Source organism: Carcharodon carcharias, chromosome 27, assembly GCF_017639515.1.
Source record: "Carcharodon carcharias isolate sCarCar2 chromosome 27, sCarCar2.pri, whole genome shotgun sequence".
In the NCBI taxonomy this organism is placed as follows: Eukaryota; Metazoa; Chordata; class Chondrichthyes; order Lamniformes; family Lamnidae; genus Carcharodon; species Carcharodon carcharias.
This window is the reverse complement of record NC_054493.1, coordinates 18927717-18954174: the sequence shown is the minus strand read 5'-3', so window position 1 is coordinate 18954174 and position 26458 is coordinate 18927717. Positions and strand designations below refer to the sequence as shown.

The 26458-nt window shown below is 49.8% G+C and overlaps 2 protein-coding genes across 2 annotated transcripts; both read right to left on the bottom strand.

Moving 5' to 3' along the window:
- Nucleotides 1–7996: 7996 nt before the first annotated feature.
- LOC121270505 (zinc finger and SCAN domain-containing protein 2-like) lies at nt 7997–9144 on the bottom strand. Its single transcript, XM_041175845.1, has one exon. It carries the CDS (start codon nt 9127–9129, stop codon nt 8011–8013), a length of 1119 nt encoding a protein of 372 aa, XP_041031779.1. The 5' UTR covers nt 9130–9144; the 3' UTR covers nt 7997–8010.
- Nucleotides 9145–23219: 14075 nt separating this feature from the next.
- Nucleotides 23220–25729, bottom strand: LOC121270493 (gastrula zinc finger protein XlCGF57.1-like). Its single transcript, XM_041175821.1, has 2 exons — nt 25562–25729; nt 23220–25284 (listed from the first exon to the last, which is right to left on the bottom strand). The coding sequence occupies exon 2, from the start codon at nt 25157–25159 to the stop codon at nt 23393–23395; it is 1767 nt and encodes a 588-aa protein (XP_041031755.1). The 5' UTR covers nt 25160–25284; nt 25562–25729; the 3' UTR covers nt 23220–23392.
- Between the last annotated feature and the right edge of the window lie 729 nt (nt 25730–26458).

The following is a 26458-nucleotide window of genomic DNA, read 5'->3' as shown; positions in this document are numbered from 1 at the left end:
CAAATACACTCACTGTCTCACTCAGGCCGAAGCCTCCTCATCTCCATCCTGGATTATTTTTTGCCAATTATTTTAGATCTGTGTTCCGCAGTTACCGCTCACCCTTCCAACGGAAACAATTTCTCCCTCGGTAGATGAAAACTCCTCAAAAAAAGATCAACACCTCTATCAGATCGCTCCTTAACTTCCTCTGCTCTAAGGAGAACAATCCCAGCTTCTCCAGTCTCTCCACAGAACGGAGACCACCCACCACCCCCCACCCTCCCCTCGTCCCTAATATAATCCTGGTCAATTTTCCCTTCCCCCTCTCCCAAAGCCTTGACATCTTTCCTAAAGTGTGGTGCTCAGAATTGAACACAATGCTTCAATTTAGGATTAACCATGGATTTATAAAGGATCATTTGCTTGCTCTTCCACTCCATGCCTAGATTAATAAAGGCAAGTTCCCCACTTTTACAAACAGTTCAATCAACTTGCCCAGTTGCATTCAAAGATTTGTGTCCATACACTCCCAGGTCACTCTGTTCCTGCACTCTGTTTAAAATTGTACCATTTAGTTTATTCTGCCTCTCCTCATTCTCCCTTCCAAAATGCATCATTGACTTTTGGGATGTTCTGAGGTTCTAAATGAACACAAGAACTTTCTCGTGGAAAAGCTTTCTCTCTCTTTTACTCTTTTTTTTTTACAGCTGATTTAAAGATGTAGACTTTGCTGCAAAAATTTAAAATCGGGATTGATGTTCAAAGTTAACTATTTTCCTGCAGAAACGACTTCAGCTGGGAGTCAGCGAATGAAGAGGAAAGGTCCCAGACGGCAGGTTCTTCAAGGTGCACTGCAGACCCGAAAGCTCAATCAGCTCCCCTCGCAGCTCGGGAGGACCTCAACAACTCCACATACTGTCCACAGGGGGGAGTTCACCTGGAACCTTGACCACACCTGACTATTGCAAGCAGTTTTTGTTTCCCTACCTAAGAAAGGATATACTTGTCACGGAGGGAGTGCAGCGCAGGTTCACTAGGCTGATACCGGAGATGGCAGGACTGTCTTATGAGGAGAGATTGGTTCGGCTGGGCCTGTATTCCCTAGAGTTTAGCAGAATAAGAGGGGATCTGATTGAAACGTGTAAAATTCTAACAGGGCTAGACAGACCGGATGCAGGGATGATGTTTCCTCTGGCTAGGGGGTCTAGAACCAGGGGCCACAGTCTCAGGATACGGGGGCTGGCCATTTAGGACTGAAATGAGGAAAAATTTCTTCACTAAGCGGTTGGTCAACCTGTGGAATTCTCTACCACGGAAAGCTGTGGAGGCCGGGTCACTGAGTATATTCAAGAGAGAAATTGATAAATCTTTGGATATTAGGGGCATCAAGGGGTTGGGAGAAAAGCAGGAATATAGCGTCGGGATAGAGGATCAGTCACATTGAATGGCGAAGCAGGCTCGAAGGGCCGAATGGCCTACTCCTGCTCCTAGCTTCTATGTTTTCTATGTTTCACCTGGTGCGGCAGGACCAACGCTCGTGCTCTAACTAACACCGCCAAAAAAAAAAAATTCCTGGATTAATCGGTCTGATTGTTGTTTGAGGAATCTTTCTTTGTGCGAGGATGCTGGTTAGCTCAGTTGGCTCACTGCCAAATTGTGCTGTTCAGAAATAACACCAGTAGAATGGGTTAGACCCCTGTTCTAGCAGAGGCAGGCCAGGAGGGACCTGCCTCCTCACCCAGCCCCGAGGCAGTGCCAAACCACCGAACCACCCACATACAAACAAAAAGGCTGCCAAGAAAATGCCACAGGGCAAAGCTGCAGCTGCTAATGAGTCAAGGTCTAGCCTCCAGGCACAGCACACACCGAAATGAGAAACGAAAAACAGAAATTGCTGGAAAAACTCAGCAGGTGTGAGGTGATACACTTTGAAAGGAGTAATTTGACAAGGAAGTATTCAATGAACGGCATGACACTAGGAAGTTCTGAGGAACAAAGGGAATTTGACGCGTATGTCCATAGATCTCTGAAGGCGGAGGGGCATGTTAGTGGGGTGGTGTAAAAGGCATATGGGACGCTTGCTTTTATCAAGCAAGGCCTAGATTACAAAAGTAGGGAGGTCATGTTGGAGTTGTTTAGAACCTTAGTGAGGCCACAGCTGGAATACTGTGTGCAGTTCTGGTCACCACATTATAGGAAGGATGTGATTGCATCGGAGGGGATGCAGAGGAGATTCACCAGGATGTTGCCAGGGATGAAACGTTTAAGTTATGAAGAGACTTGGGTTGTTTTCGTTGGAGCAGAGAAGGCTGAGGGGCGACCTGATCGAGATGTACAAGATTATGAGGGGCATGGACAGGGTGGATAGGGAGCAGCTGTTCCCCTTAGTTGAAGGGTCAGTCACGAGGGGACACAAGTTCAAGGTGTGGGACAGGAGGTTTAGGGGGGAATGTGAGGAAAAACTTTTTTACCCAGAGGGTGGTGACGGTCTGGAATGTGCTGCCTGGGAGGGTGGTGGAGGCGGGTTGCCTCAAATCCTTTAAAAAGTACCTGGATGAGCACTTGGCATGTCATAACATTCAAGGCTACGGGCCAAGTGCTGGTAAATGGGATTAGGTAGGTCAGGTGTTTCTCACGTGTCGGTGCAGACTCGATGGGTCAAAGGGCCTCTTCTGCACCGTGTGATTCTGTGATCTGTGGAGAGAAAGACAGAGTTAACGTTTCGAGTCCGTATGACTCTTCTTCAGAGCTAAAGAGAAGTAGAAATGTGGTGAAATGTACGCTGTTTAAGGGGAGGGGGTGGGACAGGTGAAGCTGGATAGAAGGCCAGCGACAGGTGGAGTCAAAGGAGAGATTGCAAAAGACGTCATGCATAAACGAAAGGTCGAAGGGTATGTTGGTGGTGGTGATGCTGGCTAAAGGAAGTGCTAATGGTGACATTAAGAGTAGAAAACAGGATGAGCATATGACAGATGGCTCGAGTGGCTGGGGGGCGGGGGGGGTGTGGCTGATGTGGGGGTGGGTGGAGGGGACGGTGTGGGAGAAAAGATCAAAATAGGCTAAAAGGTGGGGATAAAACAACGAATGGAAATAAATTTTTAAAATGATAACAATAGAAATAGGAGTGGGGGGGGAGAAATATATATATATAAAAATTAAAAAATAAATATTTGAAAAAAGGGGGATCGGAAAGGGGGTGATGATGGAGGAGTGAGTTCCATGATCTGAAGTTGTTGAACTCAGTGTTAAGTCCGGAAGGCTGTAAAGTGCCTAATCGGAAGGTGAGGCTGTGCAAGCTGGCTTTCCTGCAAGGTTAACAATTTGCATTTGTACGAACCACAGTTTGAGGCTAACGGGCGGTAGATTCATATCAGAGATGAGGAGAAATTAGTTTTCTCAGAGGGTCATGAATCTGTGGAATTCACTACCTCAGAGTGCGGTGGATGCCGGGACCCTGAATAAATTTAAAGGGGGCGATAGACAGGTTTTTAATCAGTAACGGGTTGAAAGGTTACTGGGGGGGAGAGGGCGGGAAATCCGAGTGGAGGCCGAAATGAGATCAGCCACGGCCGTATTGAATGGCGGGGCAGGCTCGAGGGGCTGAATGGCCAACTCCTGCCCCGAGTTCTGATGCTCTTAAGACGTTTAATGTCATAAAACATCTCGGGGGGGTCTCCTAAAACAAAGTTTCACACCGAGTCACACAGCGCGATACCTATGTTGGGGCGGGGGAGGATGGGAAGCGGCCAAAAGCTTGACACAGGAGCAGAAATTAGGCCATTCGACCCATCGAGTCTGCTCCGCCATTCAACCATGGCTGATAAGTTTCTCAACCCCATTCTCCCACCTTCTCCCCGTAACCTTTGATCCCCTGACCAATCAAGAACCTATCTAACTCGCTCTTAAATACACTCAATGACCCGGCCTCCACAGCCTTCTGTGGCAATGAATTCCATAGATTCACCACTCTCTGGCTAAAGAAGTTTCTCCTCATCTCTGTTCTAAAAGGTCTTCCCTTTACTCTGAGGCTGTACCCTCGGGTCCCGGTCTCTCCTACTCATGGAAACATCTTCCCCACGTCCACTCTATCCAGGCCTTTCAGTATGCTTTAAGTTTCAATCAGATCCCCCCCCCCCCACTCATCCTTCGAAACTCCATCGAGTGTAGTTGGGGCGGGGAAGGATGGGAAATGGCCAATTTCACTGAGCTTCTTCAATCAGGAGAGAGGTGGAGTTGAGGGAGGGAATTGCAGGGCTTGGGTGACCGGGCACTGCCGCCAAGGGGAATCAAAGTGGGGGATGCTCCGGAGGCCAGGATGAGAGGAGTGCAGACATCGCGGAAGGTTGCGCGGCTGGAGAGGAGAGAGGTAGGGAGGGTAGCGAGGCTCTGGAGGGATCTGGAAGCGAGGCCCTGGAGGGGTTTGTAAACAAGGGTGCGAATTTTAAAATCGAGGGCATTGCTTTCCCACAGAAAGTGGTTGAGACCAAAACAAAACAAAAACAAAAACAGAATTACCTGGAAAAACTCAGCAGGTCTGGCAGCATCGGCGGAGAAGAAAAGAGTTGACGTTTCGAGTCCTCATGACCCTTCGACAGAACCAAAACCAAAACAAAACAAAACAAAACAATGGATGTTTTCAAGAAGGAGTTAGATATAGCTCTTGGGGCGAAAGGGATCAAAGGGATATGGGGAGAAAGCGGGAGCAGGGCCATTGAGTTGGATGATCAGCCATGATCATAATGAATGGCGGAGCAGGCTCGAAGGGCCGAATGGCCTTACTCCTGCTCCTAGTGTCTATGCTTTCTGTTGATCAGGAGACAACGTAAGTCGGCGAGGGTGAACTGGGCTTCTTTACTTCCTTCTTTCAAATGATGAAGGCGGCACCACCGACGAGCTGACCACCTCTAACTGTTGCCCTCGAACTCAGTGGCTTGCTAGGTCATTTCGGAGGGCCGTTAACAGTCAACCACATTGCCGTGGGTCTGGAGGCAGGTGTAGACCAGGCCGGGTAAGGACGGCGGACATCCTTCCCTGGAGGGCAGAGCACAGGAATCGTTACAGCGCAGGAGGAGGCCGTTCGGCCCATCGCGTCTGCACTAGCTCTCCAAATGAACATCATGACTCAGTGCCGTTCCCCTGCTTTCTCCCCGTGGCTTTGCACGTTGCTTCCATTCAAATAATCACCCGGCGCCCTCCTGAATGCCTCGATTGGACCTGCCTCCGCCGCTCTTCAGGGGAGCGCGTTCCAGACCCCAACCACTCGCTGCGTGAAAAAGTGTTTTCTCACGTCGTGTTTGCTTCATTTGCAAATCATTTCAAATCTGTCAAGCTCTGAAGGAGGGTCACACATGGACTCGAAATGTTAATGCTGTTCCTCCCTCCACAGAGGCTGTCAGGCCTGCTGAGTTTTCCCAGCACTTTCTCTGTTTTTTTTTGTTTTTGCTTAAATCTGTGCCCTCTCTTTCTCGATCCCTCGACGAGCGGGAACAGTTTCTCCCTATCTGCTCTGTCCAGCCCCCTCATGATTTCGAACACCTCTATCTAAATTTCCTCTGAGCCTTCTCCTCTCCAAGGGGAACAGTCCCAACCTCTCGTCACAACTGCAAGTTTCTCATCCCTCGAGCCATTCTCGTAAACCTCCTCTGCGCTCTCTCCCATGCGTTCACATCCTTCCTGTAGTGTGGCTCCCAGAACTGTACGCAATACGCCAACTCAGGTCTAAATAGTGACTTATATAAGCTCAGCATAACCTCCTTACTCTTGTACTCTTTGCCCCTATTAATAAAGCACAGCATACTGTTTGCTTTATTAACTGCTCTCTCCACCTGTCCTGCCCACCCTCCATGATCTATGCACCTATACACCCAGGTCTCTCTGCTCCTGCACGCCCTTCAAAATAGTACCTCATTGACATGACGACAATTTCAATGCACCATTAGTGGTGTTCACCTTTAGTTCAAGGTTTTTTAAAATTGGTTTTAAATTGCACCAGCTGCCAGGGTGGGATTTGAACCCGTGTCCCCCAAGCATTAACCTGGGCCTTGGGATTAATAATCCAGAGTACATCTCCGCCTCCCTTCCACTTGGTGTGAGAAAGCACACCATAAGACCATAAGACATAGGAGCAGAAATTAGCCATTCGGCCCATCGAGTCTGCTCTGCCATTCAATCATGCCTGGTAAGTTCTCAACCCCATTCTCCCGCTTTCTCCCCGTAACCTTTGATCCACTTACCAATCAAGAACCTATCTATCTCGATCTTAAATACACTCAATGACCTGGCCTCCACAGCCTTCTGTGACAATGAATTCCATAGATTCACCACTCTCTGGCTAAAGAAGTTTCTCCTCATCTCTGTTCTAAAAGATCTTCTCTTTACTCTGAAGCTGTGCCCTCGGGTCCTAGTCTCTCCTACTCATGGAAACATCTTCCCCATGTCCACTCTATCCAGGCCTTTCAGTACTCTGTAAGTTTCAATCAGATCCCCCCTCATCCTTCTAAACTCCATTGAGTATAGACCCAGAGTCCTCAAACGTTCCTCATAGGTTAAGCTTTTCATTCCTGGGATTCACGGGGCAGCAGGGTTTTGGATGATCTCGTGTTTCCAGGTTGAGGGAGGGCTGGGGGGGGGGGGGGGGGGGGTGGGTGGTGGTGGTGGTGGTGGCGGCAGGGTGAATGCGAGAGGCCGGCCGGTAATTCAGCAGGTGAGACCGGCTGTGCCGCTCAACTGCATTGGTGGAGTCTAAAGCTTACGCGGTTACGGGTGAGGGTTTCAGCAGCTGATGAGCTGGGGCGGGACAGAGGCAGGCGACGTTACAGGGGTAGAAATATCTGGCGTTCGTGATGGTGCGGACAGAAGCTCATCTTGGGGGTCAAAATGACACCAAGGTTGTGGAGAGTGCGGTTCAGCCTCAGAGAGTTCCCGGGGGGAGGGATGGACTCGGTAGACAGGGAACAGAATTTGTGCTGGTGACCGGAGACAATGGCTTTGGTCTTCCCAAATTTCAACTAGAGGAAATTTCTGTTCATCCAGTGCTGGATGTTGGCTGGACAGTTTGATCATTCAGTAACAGTGTAGGAATGGAGAGGGATGGTGGGGAGGTAGAGCTGGGCGTTGTCAGTGCACATGTGAAAACTAACACCGTGCTTTTGGATGATGTCACCTCGCAGCAGCCTGTAGATGAGAAATAGGAGGGGCCAAGGATAGATCCTTGAGGGACACCAAGTTCAAGGACTTTGGAGAGGAAAGGGAGGTTGGAGATGGGGGTGGTAGTTTGGAAAGTCAGTGGGATCAAGAGTTAATTTTTCTTCAGGATGGGCGATGAGGGTGGATTTAATGGCGAGAGGGACAGAACCAGAAGAGAGAGAGAGAGAGAACATCAGCTAACATGGGGAAAATAGATGGTCAGCAGTTTAATGGGAATTGGGTCAAGGGATGAGAATGTGGGTCTCCTGGACAAGATGAGCTCTGACAGGGATCAATGGGGGATAGGAGAGAAGCTGGAGAAAGATGCGAGTTGAGGGTTCAGACGAGGGGGAGCTTTAGACGTGGTTTGACCCAGTGGGCAAGTGGAAGAGAGTAAGATCGAGGGAAGAGGACATGGGTTCTCCAGGGCAAGATGAGCTCTGAGTGGGCATGAGGGAACTGGAGAAGGATGCAGGTCCAGGACAAGGGCAAGGTGGGGGGACTCGGAGGCAGTTTCGCTCAGTGGGCTAGTGGGAGGGGAGCAGCCGAGGCAGCTGATCGGATTGACTCAATCTTAGTGACAAAGAAGCTCCCCACGCTCCTCACATGTGCTGTTGGGGTGAGGACGGAGGGGACAAGGGAGAGGGAGAGAGCAATTCCAAAGAGACAAACCGGTGTCAGAGATGTTACAACTGTGCGTTTAACACAAAGCTGATTTATTTGACTTTTATCCAAAATATTAGCTCATATACCAGGGCTGGGGTCCATTAACATCAGTAGAAACAGGACCCCCAACGAACATGGTTCAGTCCTGGATATAAGTGCAAAATCCAACCACTGTGGTTAGTTGTGAACTCGCTGGTGACTCAGCAGGTGGGATGACTGAGTGAATCCCTTCCCACACTCAGTACAGGTGAACGGCCTCTCCCCGGTGTGAGTGCGCTGGTGCACAGTGAGTTGAAATGACCGCCTGAACCCGGCCCCGCACTGAGAGCACCTGAACGGCCTCTCGTCGGTGTGAACTCGTTGGTGGCACATCAGTTCCCCCGAACTTTTATAGCACTTCTCGCAGTCTGTGCATTTAAACAGTCTCTCCCCAGTGTGAATGCGCTGGTGTTTCTGCAGGTTGGACGAATCGATGAACCTCCTCCCGCACGCGGGGCAGGTGAAGGGCCTCTCCCCGGTGTGGACTCGCTGGTGCACCGTGAGGTCGGACGATCGCCTGAACCCAGTGCCGCAAAGAGAGCACCGGAATGGCCTCTCGTCCGTGTGCGTGCGCTGGTGTTGGGTGAGGTTGGACGAGCGCCTGAACCCAATCCCGCAGTGGGAGCACCTGAAGGGTCTCTCGTCGGTGTGAACGCGCTGATGGGACATCAGCTCCCCGGAGCTTTTGTAGCACTTCCCGCAGTCGGGGCATTTAAAGGGCCTCTCGTCGCTATGAACTCGCTGGTGGCTCAGCAAGTTGGGTAACTGGGCGAAGACTTTGCCGCACTCGGGGCAGGTGAACGGCCGCTCCCCGGTGTGGGTGCGCCGGTGGGTCAGCAGGTGGGACGACCGGGTGAATCCCTTGCCGCACTCGGTGCAGGTGAACGGCCTCTCCCCGGTGTGGGTGCGCCGGTGGGTCAGCAGGTGGGACGAGCGGGTGAATCCCTTGCCACACTCGGTGCAGGTGAACGGCCTCTCCCCGGTGTGGACCCGCCGGTGGGTCAGCAGGTGGGACGAGCGGGTGAATCCCTTGCCGCACTCGGTGCAGGTGAATGGCCTCTCCCCGCGGCAGCTGCACTGGTGGCTTTCCAACTCAGGCGGGGATTCAGATCCCTTCCCACAGTCTTCACATCTCCATGGCTTCCCCCCACTGTGGCCGCACTTGTGCCTCGAGAGGCCAGATGATCGGCTGAAGCCTCGTCCACACATGAAACACGTGTACGGCTTCTCACTGTGAACGGTGCTTTTTCCTTCCATGGTCAAAATCCGGTGATATTCTGGTTACAATAAATTTGAGCAACTCTGTTAGATGCTGATGTGATACTTGGTTTGAGTTTACCCAACGACCAAATCCACCCCTTCTAACCCCCCTGTGAAATTGATTTAAAACAAGAGAAAAGGGAGTGAGGGAGAACCCACAAAAACACAAAGGCGGGTTGTGAGACGGAGCCGAATGAATTTGGCAATTCGTGGGGTCGGCACGAGGGAAAAGTGACCAGGGAAGCTGTCAAAACCCGACTGGTTCACTCATGTCCTTCAGGGAAGGGAACCTAGCACCTGGTCTGGGCCGACACAAGGCTCTGGACATTATGGGAGGAGAGGGTAAGAGAGACAGAGGTAGAGAAGAGGGGGTGGTGGGAGAGGTAGGAGGCAAAAGAGAGAGATTTTGCATATCTACAACAGGACAAGAACTTCGATAGAATCTCCAAAGCCTTCAGCCTGCACCACCGAGAAGTAGCAGGGTAGCAGGTGGATGTGTTCACCATCACCTCCAAGCCCTGACATTGTCTGACATCCAGCGCTGGATGAGCAGAAATTTCCTCCATTTAAATATCGGGAAGCCCAGAGCCATTTTCTTCAGTCCCCGCTACAAACTCCACTTCCAAGCCACCGACTCCATCCCTCTCCCTGACAAGCACCTGAGGCTGAACCCTGGTGCACAACAGCGGCGAGATATTTCACCCCAAGACACAAGCTTCCAAACACATATCCACATCATCACCAAGTCTGCTTACGTCCACCTCAATGACATCTCCCGACTCCACCCAAGCCTTATCTCATCTGCTGCCAAAACCATCACCCATTATTGTTACCTCTGGTCTAAACATCTGAACGCCCTCCCGGACAGCCTCCCACGTTCAACCTCCATAAAACCCTGAGGTCATCCAAAACTGAGCTGCCCATGTTCTACCTCAGAACAAGATGTATTCATCCATCGCTTCTGTGATCACTGATTTAAGATGTCTCCATTTAAGAAAGCATTAACGTATGAAATTCTCATCCTTGTTTTCAAGTCCCTCCAAGTGCTTGTCCATCTGTCACTGGAATCACCTCCATGTTCTTGTCCCACTCTGTCCCTGTAATCTCCTCCATACTCATGTCCCTCTCAGTTTCCATAATCTCCTCCATGCTCATGTCCCTCCTTGTCAGTGAAATTTCCTCCATGCTCTTGTCCCGCCCTTTCTCTGTAATCTCCTCCATGGTCTGGTCTCTCACTGTCTCTGTAATCTCCTCCATGCTCTTGTCTCCCGCAGACTCTGTAATCCCCTCCATACTCTTGTCCCTCTCTGTCTCTGTAATCTCCTCCATACTCTTGCCCCGCTCTGTCTCTATAATCTCCTCCATTCTCTTGTCCCTCTCTATCTCTGTAATCTCCTCCATGCTCTTGTCCCTCCCAATATCAGTAATCTCCTCCTTGCTCTAGTCTCTCTCCTTCTCTGTATTCTCGTCCAAGGTCCTCTGTCTCTGTAATCTCCTGCACGCTCACGTCCCTCTGTGTCTCTGTAATCTCCTCCATGTTCTTGACACTCTCATTCTCTGTAATCTACTTCATGCTTTTGTCCCTCCCTGTCTCTGTAATCTCCTCCATGCTCTTGTCCCCACCTGTTTCCGTAAACTCCTCCATTTTCTTGTCCCCCTCAGTTTCTGTAATCTCCTCCATGCTCGTGTCCCTCTCTGTCTCTGTAATCTCCTGCATGCTCTTGTCCCTCCCTGTCTCTGTAATCTCCTCCATGCTCTTGTCCCCACCTGTTTCCGTAAACTCCTCCATTTTCTTGTCCCCCTCAGTTTCTGTAATCTCCTCCATGCTCGTGTCCCTGTCTCTGTAATCTCCTGCATGCTCTTGTCCCTCCTTGTCTCCGTAATCTCGTCCATGCTCTTGACTCTCTCAGTCTCTGTAATCTTCTCCATACTCTTGTCCCTCTCTATCTCTGTAATCTTCTCCATACTCTTGTCCCTCTCTGTCTCTGTAATCTCCTCCATGCTCTTGTCCCCCGTCTCTGTAATCTCCTCCATGCTCTTATCCCTACCTGTTTCCGTAATCTCCTCCATGCTCATGAATCTCTCTCTGCCTCTGTAATCTCCTCCATATTCTTGCCCCTCTCTGTCTCTATAATCTCCTCCATGCTCTTGTCCCTCTCTGTCTCTGTAATCTCCTCCATGCTCTTGTCCCTCCCAGTATCAGTAATCTCCTCCTTGCTCTAGTCTCTCTCCTTCTCTGTAATCTCCTCCAAGGTCCTCTGTCTCTGTAATCTCCTCCACGCTCACGTCCCTCTGTGTCTCTGTAATCTCCTCCATGTTCTTGACACTCTTGTTCTCTGTAATCTACTTCATGCTTTTGTCCCTCCCTGTCTCTGTAATCTCCTCCATGCTCTTGTCCCCACCTGTTTCCGTAAACTCCTCCATTTTCTTGTCCCTCTCAGTTTCTGTAATCTCCTCCATGCTCGTGTCCCTCTCTGTCTCTGTAATCTCCTGCATGCTCTTGTCCCTCCTTGTCTCCGTAATCTCGTCCATGCTCTTGACTCTCTCAGTCTCTGTAATCTTCTCCATACTCTTGTCCCTCTCTATCTCTGTAATCTTCTCCATACTCTTGTCCCTCTCTGTCTCTGTAATCTCCTCCATGCTCTTGTCCCCCATCTCTGTAATCTCCTCCATGCTCTTATCCCTACCTGTTTCCTTAATCTCCTCCATGCTCATGTCTCTCTCTGCCTCTGTAATCTCCTCCATACACTTGTCCCTCCCAGTCTCTGTAATCTCCTCCATGCTCTTGTCCCCCGCCTCTGTAATCTCCTCCATGCTCTTAATCCTACCTGTTTCTGTAATCTCCTCCATGCTCATGTCTCTCTCTGCCTCTGTAATCTCCTCCATACTCAAGTCCCTCGCTGTCTCTGTAATCTCCTCCATGCTCTTGTCCCTCTCTATCTCTGTAATTACCTCCATGCTCTTGTAACCCCCGTCTCTGTGATCTCCTCCATGCTCTTATCCCTACCTATTTCCGTAATCTCCTCCAAGCTCATGTCCCTCTCTGTCTCTGTAATCTCCTCCCTGCTACAGTCTCTCTCATTCTCTGTAATCTCCTCCAGGCTCTTGACCCTCACGGACCCTATAATCTCCTCCATGCTCTTGTCCCTCCCTGTCTCTGTAATCTCCTCCATGCTCTTGTCCCTCTCTGTCTCTGTAATCTCCACGAGGCTCTTGAACTTCCCGGTCTCTATAATCTCCTCCATTCTATTGCACCCCTCTGTCTCTGTGATCTCCTCCATGTCCTTGTCCCTCCTTGTCTCAGTAATCTCCTTCAGGGTCTAGTCTCTCTCATTCTCTGTAATACCGTCCATACTCTTGTCCCTGTCTGTCTATGTAATCTCCTCCATGCTCTTGTCCCTCTCTGTCTCTGTAATCTCCTCCAGGCTCTTGACCCTCATGGACCCTATAATCTCCTCCATGCTCTTGTCCCTCCCTGTCTCTGTAATCTCTTCCATGCTCTTGTCCCTCTCTGTCTCTGTAATCTCCACGAGGCTCTTGAACTTCCCGGTCTGTATAATCTCCTCCATTCTATTGCACCCCTCTGTCTCTGTAATCTCCTCCATGTCCTTGTCCCTCCTTGTCTCAGTAATCTCCTTCAGGGTCTAGTCTCTCTCATTCTCTGTAATATCGTCCATACTCTTGTCCCTGTCTGTCTGTGTAATCTTCTCCATTCTCTTGTCCTTCTCTGTCGCTGTAATCTCCTCCAAGCTCGTGTCCCTCCCTGTGTCCGTAATCTCCTCCATGCTCTTGTCCATCCCTGTCTCAGTAATTTCCTTCATGGTCTAGTCTCTATCCTTCTCTGTAATCTCGTCCATAATCTTGTCCCTCTCTGTCTCAGTAATTTCCTCCATGCTCATGTCCCTCTCTGTCTGTGTAATCTCCAGGAGGCTCTTGACCCTCCCGGTCTCTGTAATCTCCTCCATGCTCTTGTCCCACCCTGTCTCTGTAATCTCCTCCATGCTCTTGTCCCTCCCTGTCTCTGTAATCTCCCCCATGCTCTAATCTCTCTCATTCACTATAATCTCGTCCATGCTCGTCCCTCCCTTTCTCCGTAAACTCCTCCAAGCTCATGTCCCTCTCTGCCCCTGTAATTTCCTCCAAGATCATGTCCCTCTCTGTCTGTGTAATCTCCTCCATGCTCTTGTCCCTCTCAGTTTCCATAATCTCCTCCATGCTCGTGTCCCTCCCTATCACTGAAATATTGTCCATGCTCTCACCCCTCCCTGTATCTGTAATCTCCTCCATGCTCTAGTCTCTCTCCTTCTCTGTAATCTCCTCCAAGCCATAGTGCCTCTCTGTCTCTGTAACCTCCTCCATGCTCATGTCCCTCTCTGTAATTACCTCAATTTTCTTGTCCTATCCTGTCGCTGCAATATCCTCCATGCACTTGTCACTTGCATTCTCTGTAATCTACTTCATGCTTTTGTCCCTCCCTGTCTCTGTAATCTCCTCCATGCTCTTGTCCCTTTCTGTCTCTGTAATCTCCTCCATGCTCTTGTCCCTCTCTGTCACTGTAATCTCCTCCATGCTCTTGTCCCTCTCTGTCTCTGTAATATCCTCCATGCTCCTGTCCCTCCCTGTCTCTGTAATCTTCTCCATGCTCTTGTCCCTCCCTGTCTCTGTACTATCCGCCATGCTCCTGTCCCACTCTTTCTTTGTAATCTCCTCCATGCTCTTATCCCTCCCTGTTTTGGTAATCTCCTCCATGCTCTTGTCCCTCCTTGTCTTTGTAATCTCCTCCACGCTCTTGTCCTTCCCTGTCTCTGTAATCTCCTTCATGCTCTTGTCTCTCCCAGTCTCTGTAATCTCCTTCATGGTCTAGTCTCTCTCATTCTCTGTAACCTCGTCCATACTCTTGTCGCTCTCTGTCTCTGTAATCTCCTACATACTCTTGTCCCTCTCTATCTCTGTAATCTCCTCCATGCTCATGTCCCTCACTGTCTCAGTAATCGCCTTCATGCTCTTGTCTTTCTCAGTCTCTGTAATCTCCTCCATGCTCATGTCCCTCTCAGTCTCTGTAATCTCCTCCATGCTCTTGTCCCTTCCTGTCTCTGTAATCTCCTCCAGGCTCTTGACCCTCACGGACTCTATAAGCTCCTCCATGCTCTTGTCCCTCCTTGTCTCCATTATCTCCTCCATGCTCTTGTCCCTCTCTGTCTCTTTAACCTCCACGAGGCTCTTGAACTTCCCGGTCTCTATAATCTCCTCCATTCTATTGCACCCCTCTGTCTCTGTAATCTCCTCCATGTCCTTGTCCCTCCCTGTTTTGGTAATCTCCTCCATGGTCTTGTCCCTCCTTGTCTCAGTAATCTCCTTCATGGTCCAGTCTCTCTCATTCTCTGTAATATCGTCCATACTCTTGTTCCTCCCTGTCTCTGTAATTTCCTCCATGCTCGTATCCCTCCCTGTGTCCTTAATCTCCTCCATGCTCTTGTACCTCCCTGTCTCAGTAATCTCCTTCATGGTCTAGTCTCTATCATTCTCTGTAATCTCCAGGAGGCTCTTGACCATCCCGGTCTCTGTAATCTCCCCCATGCTCCAGTCTCTCTCATTCGCTGTAATCTTGTCCATGCTCTTGTCCCTCCCTTTCTCCGTAATCTCCTCCAAGATCATGTCCCTGACTGTCCCTGTAATTTCCTCCAAGATCATGTCCCTCTCTGTCTCTGTAATCTCCTCCAAGATCATGTCCCTCTCTGTCTGTGTAATCTTCTCCATGCTCATATCCCTCTCAGTTTCCATAATCTCCTCCATGCTCGTGTCCCTCCCCGTATCTGTAATCTCCTCCATGCCCTAGTCTCTCTCCTTCTCTGTAATCTCCTCCAAGCTATAGTGCCTCTCTGTCTCTGTAACCTCCTCCATGCTCATGTCCCTTTCTGTCTCTGCAATATCCTCCATGCACTTGTTACTCGCATTGTCTGTAATCTACTTCATGCTTTTGTCCCTCTCTGTCTTTGTAATCTCCTCTATGCTCTTGTCCCTCTGTGTCTCTGTAATCTGCTCCATGCTAATTGTCCCTCACTGTGTCTGTAATCTCCACCTTGCTCTTCTCCCTCCCTATCTCAGTAATCTCCGTCATGCTCTAGTCTCTCTCATTCCTTGTAATCTCGTCCATGCTCTAGTCCATCCCTGTCTCTGTAATCTCCTCCATCCACTTGTTCTTCTATGCCACTGCAATCTCCTCCATGCTCCTGAACCTCCCTGTCTCAGTAATCTAATTCATGGTCTAGTCTCTCTCATTCTCTGTAATCTCGTCCATACTCTTGTCCCTCCCTGTCTCCGTAATCTCCTCCATGCTCTTGTCCCTTCCTGTCTCTGTAATCTCTACCAAGCCCTTGACCCACCCTGTCTCTGTAATCTCCTCCATGCTCTTGTCCCTCCCTGTCTCTGTAATCTCCACCAAGCTCTTGTATCTCCGTGTCTTTATAATCTTCTCCATGCTTTTGTCCCTCTCTGCCTCTGTAATCTCCTCCATGCTCGTCCCTTCCCTATCTGTGTAATCTCCTCCATGCTCTTGTCCCTCCCTATCTCTGTAATCTCCTCCATGCTCTTGTCCCTCCCTGTCTCTGTAATCTCCTCCATGCTCTTGTCTCTCCATGTCCTTGTAATCTTCTCCATGCTCTTGTCTCTCTCATTCTCTGTAATCTCCTCCATGCTCATGTCCCTCTGTGTCTCTGTAATCTCCTCTGTACTCTTGTCCCTCCCTGTCTCTATAATCTTCTCCATGCTCTTGTCCCTCCCTGTCTCTATAATCTCCTCCATGCTCTTGTCGCTCTCTGTCTCTGTAATCTCCTCCATGCTCTTGTCCCTCCCTGTCTCTGTAATCTCCTTCATGCTCTTGTCTCTCCCAGTCTCTGTAATCTCCTTCATGGTCTAGTCTCTCTCATTCTCTGTAACCTCGTCCATACTCTTGTCGCTCTCTGTAATCTCCTACATACTCTTGTCCCTCTCTATCTCTGTAATCTCCTCCAGGCTCATGTCCCTCGCTGTCTCAGTAATCGCCTTCATGCTCTTGTCTTTCTCAGTCTCTGTAATCTCCTCCATACTCTTGTCGCTCCCTGTCTCAGTAATCTCCTCCATGCTCTTGTCCCTCCTTTTCTCTGTTAGCTCCTCCCGTCATTCAATCATCTGAAATATCTGCACTCGTACAATTCTGGTCCATTGGCCATTCATGATTTTAATCGTCCCACTATCGGTGGCCTTTCTTTCAGTTGCTGAGACCACAAGCTCTGGAATTTCCTCCATAAACCTCTCTGCCTTTCTACCTCGCTTTCCTCCTTTAAAATACTCCTTAAAACCCAGCCCTGACCAAGCTTTTGGTCACTTGCCCAAACACGTACAGACAAACATACAAATTAGGAGCAGGAGTGGGCCCCTCAGCCCTTCGAGCCTTATCCGCCACTCAATAAGATCATTGCAGATCTGACTGTAACCACCCACCCACCCCCAATACCCCTTCACCCCTTGTTTATCAAGAATCTATCAAGAACATTCAAAGTGTCTGCTGCCGCTGCCATTTGAGGAAGAGAGATCCAAAGACTCACAACCCTCTAAGAGAAAAAAATATCTTCACATCTCTGTCTTAAATGGACGACCCCCTTATTTATACACAGTGACCCTTAGTTCTAGATTCTCCCACGAGAGGAAACATCCTCTCCACATCCACCCTGTCAAGATCCCTCAGGATCTTAAAGGTTTCAATCAAGTTTCCTCTCACTCTTCTAAACTCCAGCGGATACAAGCCCGGCCTGTCCAACGTTTCCTCATAAGACAGCTTGTCCATTCCTGGTATTGGACGAATAAGCCTCCTCCGAACTGCTTCCAATGCATTTACATCTTTCTTTAAATAAGGTGACCAATACTGTACACAGTGCTCCAGATGTGGTCTCACCAGTGCCCTGTACAACTGAAGCATCACCTCCCTACTTTTATAATCAATTCCCCTCATAATAAAGGATAACATTCTATTCGCTTTCCTTATTACCTGCTGTACCTGCTATTAGCCTTTGTGATTCATGCACTAGGACACCCAGATCCCTCTGCACCTCAGAGCTCTGCAATCTCTCACCATTTAGATAGTATGCTTCTCTTTTATTCTTCCTGCCAAAACGGACAATTCCACATTCCACCCCCGCCCACCCCCCCCATTAAACTCCAGCTTGCCAAATATTTGCTCACTCGCTTACCCTATCTAGACGCTCCTTATGTCCGCTTCACAATTTACTTTCCTACCTATATTTGTGTCATCAGCAAACTTAGCCACCATCCCTTCGGTCCCTTCATCCAAGTCATGGATATCATCTCTAAAAGGTTGAGGCCCCAGCACTGATCCCTGTGGCTCACCGCTCGCCACATCCTGCCAACCAGAAAAAGACCCATTTTTTGCCTGCTCTCGGTTTCCCATCAGCCAGCCAATTTTCCATCCATGCCAGTATCTCCTTCCGTGGCTACGGTGTCAAATGTTGCTTTGTAATGTCTCTGTGAAGCATGTCGAAATGCTGCTTTGCATTAAAAGTGCGATACAAATACAAATTGCTGTTGCTGACTTGGACCTATGTCACTGTCCCCTTCGTCAATGCTGGCCGAATAACCTGTAACTCCTAGTCTAACAGCATCGCGGGAGCACCTTCACCACACAGACTGCAGCGGTTCAAGAAGGTCAGACGTCTTCTTCTCCACAGGTAACTGGGGACGGGAAATATCTGCTGCTGGTCTTGTTCGTGAAAGGGCAGGGGAGCGGGACTAGCTGATTTGCTCCGGCAGAGAGCCAGCACGGGCAGGACAGGCTGAATGGTCTCCGTCGGTATTGTGACCATTCTATAACTCATTGACTCCATGAGAAAAGACCTGCACTGGAGGCCAGGGGCGAATTTCTGTCGCCAATGCCCACCCTGCTACAAACCGGCTCTCAATTGGACCGTCTTGGTGTTTCCGGACTCGGTTCCACGATCGACGCCCGCAATGAAACAAAAGCAAAACGCTGCAGCTGCTGCAAGTTCGAAATAAAAAGAGGAAATGCTGGAAACACTCAGCGGGTCAGGCGCTATCTGTGGAGAGAGAAACAGGGTTCACGTTTCAGGGCGTGCAGAATGAATAACGGGGAATAAAAACGGAGCAGGATTTCATGGTCAATATAAACTCAGAAGCGGGAGAGAAATGGGCCGCAGCGCAGGAAAATCAATTCCTGGCTCTGAAAGGTTCTGCGGGAAGATAAAGCTGGGAAACCAGGAGCACAAGGGGAAGGGCAGCGGTGGGAATCTCATTTCGACCCGGTCAGCAGAAGTAACAGTAAAACCCTGGAGAGGGTCCAGAGAAGGTTCACGAGAACGATCCCAGGAATGAAAGGCTTGACACACGAGGAACGTTTGAGGACTCTGGGTCTATACTCAATGCAGTTTAGAAGGATGAGGGGGGATCTGATTGAAACTTACAGAATACTGAAAGGCCTGGATAGAGTGGACGTGGGGAAGATGTTTCCATTAGTAGGAGAGATGAGGACCCAAGGGCACAGCCTCAGAGTAAAGGGAAGACCTTTTAGAACAGAGATGAGGAGAAACTTCTTTAGCCAGAGAGTGGTGAATCTATGGAACTCATTGCCACAGAAGGCTGTGGAGACCAGGTCATTGAGTGTATTTAAGAGCGAGATAGATAGGTTCTTGATTGGTAAGGGGATCAAAGGTTACAGGGAGAAGGCGGGAGAATGGGGTTGAGAAACTTATCAGCCGTGATTGAATGGCGGAGCAGACTCGATGGGCCGAATGGCCTAATTTCTGCTCCTGTGTCTTATGGTCTTAAAACACTAAACACAGCTAAAACGCACCCATTCTTAGAGACAGAAGATGTTAGACAATGAACGGCAGAAAGGTGATCGGCGGGGGGCAGAGGTGAAACAGAGCAATGGGTGGACGTGGATTCAGATCCACAGTAAAGGAGCCGCAACAGGCATGGAACCAGAGCACAGTTAACAGAGAATGGGGGTAAAAGCTCCAAAATAAACGGTCACAAATATTCACCTCTGAAACAATTCCACCCTCTCCAAATGAAAGCCTCCTGCTAGAGTTAGAACGAGTGAATAAAGAGAAACTGTTCCCAATGTGAAAGATCAATAGCCAGAGAGCACGGAGCCAAAGGCAGTACAAGAAAAAACATTTTCACACATCTCGTGGTAAGAACGCACTGCCTGATGGACTGGTGGATAAACACTCGAATGGAAAAAAACCTTGCCGAGCCCACTGCAGAATTTGGTTCGCTTCAGTGAGTGGGCGAAAATTTGGCAGATGGAAGTATAACGTGGGAAAGCGTGAACTTGTCCACTTTGGCTGGAAGGGTTGAAAAGTAGAATGTGATTTAAAAGCAGAGGGGCTGCAGAACTCTTGATGTGCGGAGGGATCTGATGGCCTGGGCGCACAAATCGCAAAAGGTCACTGTGCCGGGACAGCAAGTGATTGGGGAGGCAAATGTAACGTTGGCGTTTGTTCCAAGGGGAATGGAATATACAAGCAGGGAAGTGTTGCTGCAGCTGCACAGGGCCTTGGTGGGACCGCATCCGGAGTATCGCGTACAGGTCTGGTCTCCTCACTTAAGAAAGGACAGAGTTGCAGAACAGTTCAGAGGAGGCTCACCTGACTGATTCCTGAGGTGGAGGGGATAATCTTAGGAGGAAAGGTTGAGCACGGGAATTTAGAAGAATGAGAGATGATCTTATTGAAATGTGTAAGGTTCTGAGGGGAGTTGGCAGGGTGGATGCTGCGAGGATGTTTCCCCATGTGTGACGGAGTCCAGGACTAGGGGGCACATTTTAAAAGTTAGGGCTTTCCCCTTCAAGACTGAGATAAGGGGAGTTTTTTTTTAACATCTCCGAGGGTCTTAAAGTCTGTGGGATTCTCTTCCCTGGAGAGCGGTTAGAGGGCGGATCACTGAATATATACGAGGCTGAGTTAGGCGGATTTTTTGTCAACAAATGAGTCAAGGGTGATGGGGCGGGGGGGGAGGCAGGAAGGAAGGTGGAGTTAAGGCCATAATCGTGATCTTACTGAAAGGCAAGCAGGCTCGAGGGGCCGAATGGCCTGCTCCTACTTGCAATTTTTGCGTTCTTGTGGTTAGGTAGAAAAAGGGGCGGAGCGGAACAAACTGGATTGCTCCTGCAAAGAGCTGGCACCGATCTGATGGGCCGAGTGGCTTCCTCCTGTGCTGTCCAGTTCTATGACTCAACGATTCTTTCCAGACATTCCCTACTCATCGGTACTTCCCCTTTTCCTCTTTTAAGCGCTCCACGTTCGGTTGCATCATTTTGCTTCATTTGCACTCATTTCCTGACAATCGCCATTTTTAGAGACGCTCCTTGACTTTTATCATTTTCCCTGCATTTACAGACACTCCCTGAATGAGTTGACACTGCGCATGCGCATCACCGCCACCACGCCCCCCCTGCCAAAGACCCGAGCGACACGGAAGAAACTGGAAAGTCGGGGATAACGTTCTCGGTTCTCTAGTCGCGTCTTAGGGAGAAGATGTTGCCGCTTTTATTTTGGGCTCTGAATCCGCACTCGATCTTCATAAAACCTCCATTTTAAACCCGCTCGCTCGAGCTCTCTTACCGTCCGTCGTCAGGGACTGCGCATGCTCAGCTCGCAATGCCCCCCCCCCCCCACCCAGGGGGGCGTGGGGTTGGGGAGTTATTGACGGCAGCTCCGGACCAATAGGAAGAGAGGGCGGGACCGGAGGACCGAGATGGAGCAGCTGGTCCTCCAACCAATCGGAGTGAATGAGGGGGGCGGTGCTGAGCCCGGATCTCCCTCATTGGCTGAAACTCTGAATCATTTTTGGAAGCTGATTTGTCTCAAACTCCAGGAGAAAATTGGACCTTTCTGTTTGTGGCTTTAAATAGATGAAACCCTGTGGGTGTGGAGCAAACATTTCAACGTTTGTCACTGAAATGGATTCATTCAGGACAGACAGCAGGGATTATTTCAGGAAGTTACAGTGTAGTGATTGTTTCTCTTTGAACTCATCCCTTGGAGAACAGTGTGAATTAGTGGAAGAATTCACAGGCTGTTTAACGCTTCTTCTATGTCTGGGACTATTTAATTCCAGCCGATCATTTGGTCCAGCTTCAACCTGGAGGGTTTGAAGAGCTCCCACAACTCACACAATGGGAGTGGACAGCCAGACCCACCGGACACACCTATCCTGCCTGACATCAATCCAGAACGAGCCGGAGATGAAAACAGAAAATGCGGGAAAAACTCGGCAGGTGTGACGGTGTCTGTGGAGAGAGAAATAGAGAAACAGAAACACAAGTAGAGGTTAATGGGAATGATATTTATAGCCATTATGGAGACGTGGTTACAAGGAGGTCAAAGCTAGGAACTAAATATTCAGGGTTTTTTTTTTTCGAAAGGACAGGCAGGATGGAAAGGGTGGTGGGGTAGCTTTGTTAGTACAAGATGGAATAAGTCCGATAGCAAGAAATGATCTTGGCTCGGAAGATGTAGAATCCATATGGGTGGAGGTAAGAAATAACAATGGGAAGGAGACACTGGTGGGAGTAGTCTATAGGCCTCTCTGACAGTAGCTATACTGTAGGACAGAGAATAAATCAGGAGATAATGAGGGCATGTAAGAAAGGCAGTACATTAATCATGGGTGACTTTAATCTTCGTGTTGATTCTGAAAATCAAATTGGCAGATGTTGACACGAGCAAGAATTCATTGAGTGTATGCGGGACAGTTTCCTGGAACAATTTGTTGTAGATCCAACCAGGGATCAGGCTATTTTAGATCTGGTAATGTGTAATGAGGCAGGTTTAATAAATGATCTGAGAGTAAAGGATCCCCTAGGAAACAGTGACCATAACATGGTAGAATTTAGCATTCAGTTTGAGAGTGAGAAACTTGGGTCGGAAACAACTGTGCTAAACTTAAATAAGGGTAATTACAATGGGATGAGGGCAGAGCTGGCTGGAGTGGACTAGGAAAGCAGTTTGGTAAAAAAGATGGTTGATGAACAATGGCAGACATTTAAGAAAATAGTTCATGACTCTCAACAAAGATATATCCCAGTGAGGAAGAAGGATTCAAAGAAGGGGATAAACCAACCATAGTTAACCAAGGGAGTTAAGGATCGTATCAGATTGAAAGAAAAAACGTACAGCGTGGCAAAGATTAGTGGTAAACCAAAGGATTGGGAAAGTTTTAAAAACCAACAAAAGACAGCCAGAAAAATAACTGAGGGAGAACATAAACTTTGAGGGTAAATTAGCAAGTAATATAAAAATGGACAGGAAGAGCTACTTTAAATATATAAAAGAGAGGCCAAAGTGAACACAGGCCCCTTACAGAATGAGGCTGGGAAAATAATAATGGGGAACCAGGAAATGGCAGAGGAGTTGAATAAATACTTTGCTTCAGTCTTCATGGTAGAAGACACTAATAGCATTCCAAAAGTACTAAATAATCAAGAGGTAAAAGGGGGTGGGGGGGAGGAAATAAATACAATAACTATCACTAGAGAAAAAGTACTAGGGAAACTAATGGAGCTAAAGGCCAATAAGTCCCTGGTCCTGATGGGTTGTATCCTAAGATATTAAAGGAAGTAGCTACAGAGATAGTGGATGCACCGGTAGTAATCTTTCAAGAATCCTTAGATTCTGAAACAGTCCCAGAGTTTTGGAGAACGGCCAATGTAACACCCTTATTCAAAAAGCTGGGGATCGATAGATTCTTGTTAAATAAAAAGTTATCAAAGAAAGTGGATCAAGGATGGGGAAAATGGAGTTGAAGCTAGAGGTCAGCCAAGATCTCATTGAATGGTGGAGCAGGCACATAGGGCTGAATGGCCTCCTCTTGTTCCTATGCGCTGGCTGCTGTTCCTCCAGCCAGCGGTAACCCCAGAAACAGGTCAGTTTGTGATCTCGCCGTGGGGTGCCGTGTGCTCAGAACTGGCCTCCACCACCCAGCTCGGACCCCTCATGTCTGTGCCCCCTATTTCATACTGTAATCCAAACACAATGTCCAGCTGCGAACGCCACATTTATTTTTCAATCATTTTACAGGGATTCGTGGTCGTTTACCTTACTGGAAGGAAGCCTTTTAAAAAGGGTCCCCCTCCTGCTTTACTTTCCATGACGCGTATATTAAAATATACTTGAATATTAACCCCAGTCCAGTCATATGGTTACTGATATCAGCAGCAGCAACAAACTGTCAGAGTAAACGTGGTTCAATCCTGGATGTGATTGACAGCAGCAGCAACAAGGGCAGAATCCAACCCGCGCTGTCGCTTGTGAACTCGCTGGTGGTTCAGCAGGGTGGATGAACGAGTGAACCCCTTCCCGCACATGGAGCATGTGAAAGGCCTCTCCCCAGTGTGAATACGCTGGTGCTTCAGCAGACTGGATGAGTCAATGAATCCCATCCCACAAGCAGCGCAGGTGAACGGCCTCTCCCCAGTGTGGGTGCGCCGGTGCCTCAGCAGCTCCCTTTTGCATTTGAAGCTCTTGTCACAGTCGGAACACTTAAAGGGTCTCTTATCGGTGTGAACGAGTTGGTGCGAAAGGAGGTTGTTTGAGCGGACGAACCCCTTCCCGCACACGGAGCAGGTGAACGGCCTCTCCCCGGTGTGAACTCGCCGGTGTTCCGAGAGGTGCGACGAGTTAATGAAGCCCTTCCCGCACTCGGAACAGGTGAACGGTCTCTCCCTGGTGTGCACCCACTGGTGTTCAGAGAGGTGGTGTAAATTAATGAATCGCTTCCCGCACTCGGAGCAGCTGAACGGCCTCTCCCCGGTGTGGATGCGCTGGTGCGTCAGCAGGTTCCCGGTGCTTTTGAAGCTCTTCCCGCAGTCAGAGCATTTGAATGGCCTCGCAGTCGTGTGAACAAGCCGATGTTTATTGAGCTGGGATGACTGGGTGAACCCCTTCCCGCACACGGAGCAGACCAAGGGCCACTCCCCAGTGTGAGCGCACCAGTGTTTCAGCAGGTCGCAGGAGTCAATGAATCCCGTCCCACAAGCAGAGCAGGTGAACGGCCTCTTCCTAGTGTGGGTGCGCCGGTGCCTCAGCAGCTCCCTCTTGCATTTGAAGCTCTTGGCACAGTCGGAACACTTGAAGGGTCTCTCGTCGGTGTGAACGAGTTGGTGCGAGAGGAGGTTGCTTGCCCGGATGAATCCCTTCCCGCACACGGAGCAGGTGAATGGCCTCTCCCCGGTGTGAAGCCGCCGGTGTTCAGAGAGGTGGGATAGATTAATGAAGCCCTTCCCGCACTCGGAGCAGGTGAACGGCCTCTCCCCAGTGTGCACCCACTGGTGTTCAGAGAGGTGGGATAAATTAACGAATCGCTTCGCACACACTGAGCAGCTGAACGGCCTCTCCCCGGTGTGGATGCGCTGGTGTGTCAGCAGGTTACTCGTGCTTTTAAAGCTCTTCCCGCAGTCAGAGCATTTGAACGGTCTCTTACTGGTGTGAACAAGCTGATGTTTATTGAGCTGGGACGACTGACTGAACCCCTTCCCGCACACGGGGCAGACGAACGGCCTCTCCCCAGTGTGGGTGCGCTGGTGTTTCAGCAGGTTGGATGAGTCAGCGAACCCCTTCCCGCACTCGGAGCAGGTGAATGGCCTCTCCCCAGTGTGGGTGCGCTGGTGCCTCAGCAGTTCCCTTTTGCATTTGAAGCTCTTCTCGCAGTCAGCGCATTTAAACGGTCTCTTATCAGTGTGAGCCAGTTGGTGTGAAATGAGGCTGTTTGACCGGACAAATCCCTTCCCGCATACAGAGCAGTTGAATGGCCTCACCCCAGTGTGAATGCGCCGATGGATGTCCAAGTCCGAGGGGTAATTAAATCCCCTTCCGCAGTCCCCGCACTTCCAAGGCTTCTCCCCAGTGTGACTGTGCATGTGTTTCGAAAGGTCAGGCGTTTGGCTAAAGCCTCGTCCACACTCAGAACAAGTGAACCGTTTCTCCTCGCCTTGAACAGGGCTCTTTGCTTCCATGTTCAAAGGACGATGATGGTGTTCGGGTCCCGATGGATCGAGCGGCACCGTCCGATGTCGATATGGTGCTTGGTTTGAGTTTCCCGTCTGCAAATCCTTCCAATGTAATATCCTGTAAAAAAGGACTGTACAAAAGCAATCGCTGTCAGTCCGGACAGAACTGAAAAAGAGACAAAATTTCTCTTGGTCTGAGTTTGTTGTGTGTAAATCCTCCCCTTCTAACCCCCTGTAAAAGGAGTTTCCAAAATCCCATCCCTGTCAGTCCAGGATAGAAATGCACAACATTCTCTCCTCCTGCTGACAGGGAGAGGGATGACCGCGCATGCGCACCGCTGCATATTGACCCGCTCAAGATGGCGGCCGTGAGCCCTGGCCTGTGGCGGGCCGAAGCCGAAACTTTACCGCTTTCTGCAAACACGGTACCGGTACTTTCCCCGTCCGAGTCCTGAGGTCTACACGAGCTGTGTTTAAAGCCTCCCGTCCACCAGACCGATTCCCCTGCTGCTTTTGTGTTGTTGCACGTCCGGTGCCGATCCGCCACTATTTCCTGGGTCCATCTACAGTATCCGAGTGCGCATGCTCCAGCCACTGCCCCGCCCATTCGCTCCAATTGGTTGGAGGAACCAGCACGCAGCTCCCGCTCGGTCCTCCAGCCCCGCCACCCGCCCCTCTCCCCCAACTCCTCCTATTGTTCCGGAGCTGCCGTCAATCAGCCGGGCATTGTGAGCTGTCAGGTGAGAGGTCACTGTCGGGGAGGGCGGGCTGAGCTTTGGAGCCTCCGAGCACGCGCGATCCTCCTGGCCGACCCGCAGGAGATCGAGCACTTTGTGAAGGGCAGAATCAGGGATTGATGACAGCACAAGGTGGGGGGGGGGGGGGCATTCGGCCCATCGTGTCTGCACTGGCTCTCAGCAATGAGCTCCTCACCTCGGGTACCATTCCCCTGCCTTCTCCCTGTAACCCTGCCCCTTCCTTTTCGGACAACTGTCTGATTCCCCGCCCTCCCCCCCCCCATGGAACCCGCCTCGGCCACACCCTCGGGCAGCGCTTTCCAAACCCGAACCGTTCGCTGCATCGAAACGCTCTTCCTCCTGGGGCTTTTGCTTCTCTAACCAACAACTTTGAGCCTGTGCCCTCCCTCTCCATCCTCGATCCTTTCACGAGGCCAAGGGAACATCTACGGGGGATATCCCTTCGGGACCTAAGTGGCAATTTGTGCGTGGAGCCGGGAGAACGTAGGTGAGGTTTTTAAATGACTACTTTTCACCCGTGTTCACTCTGGAGAAGGCCGACGTAGGT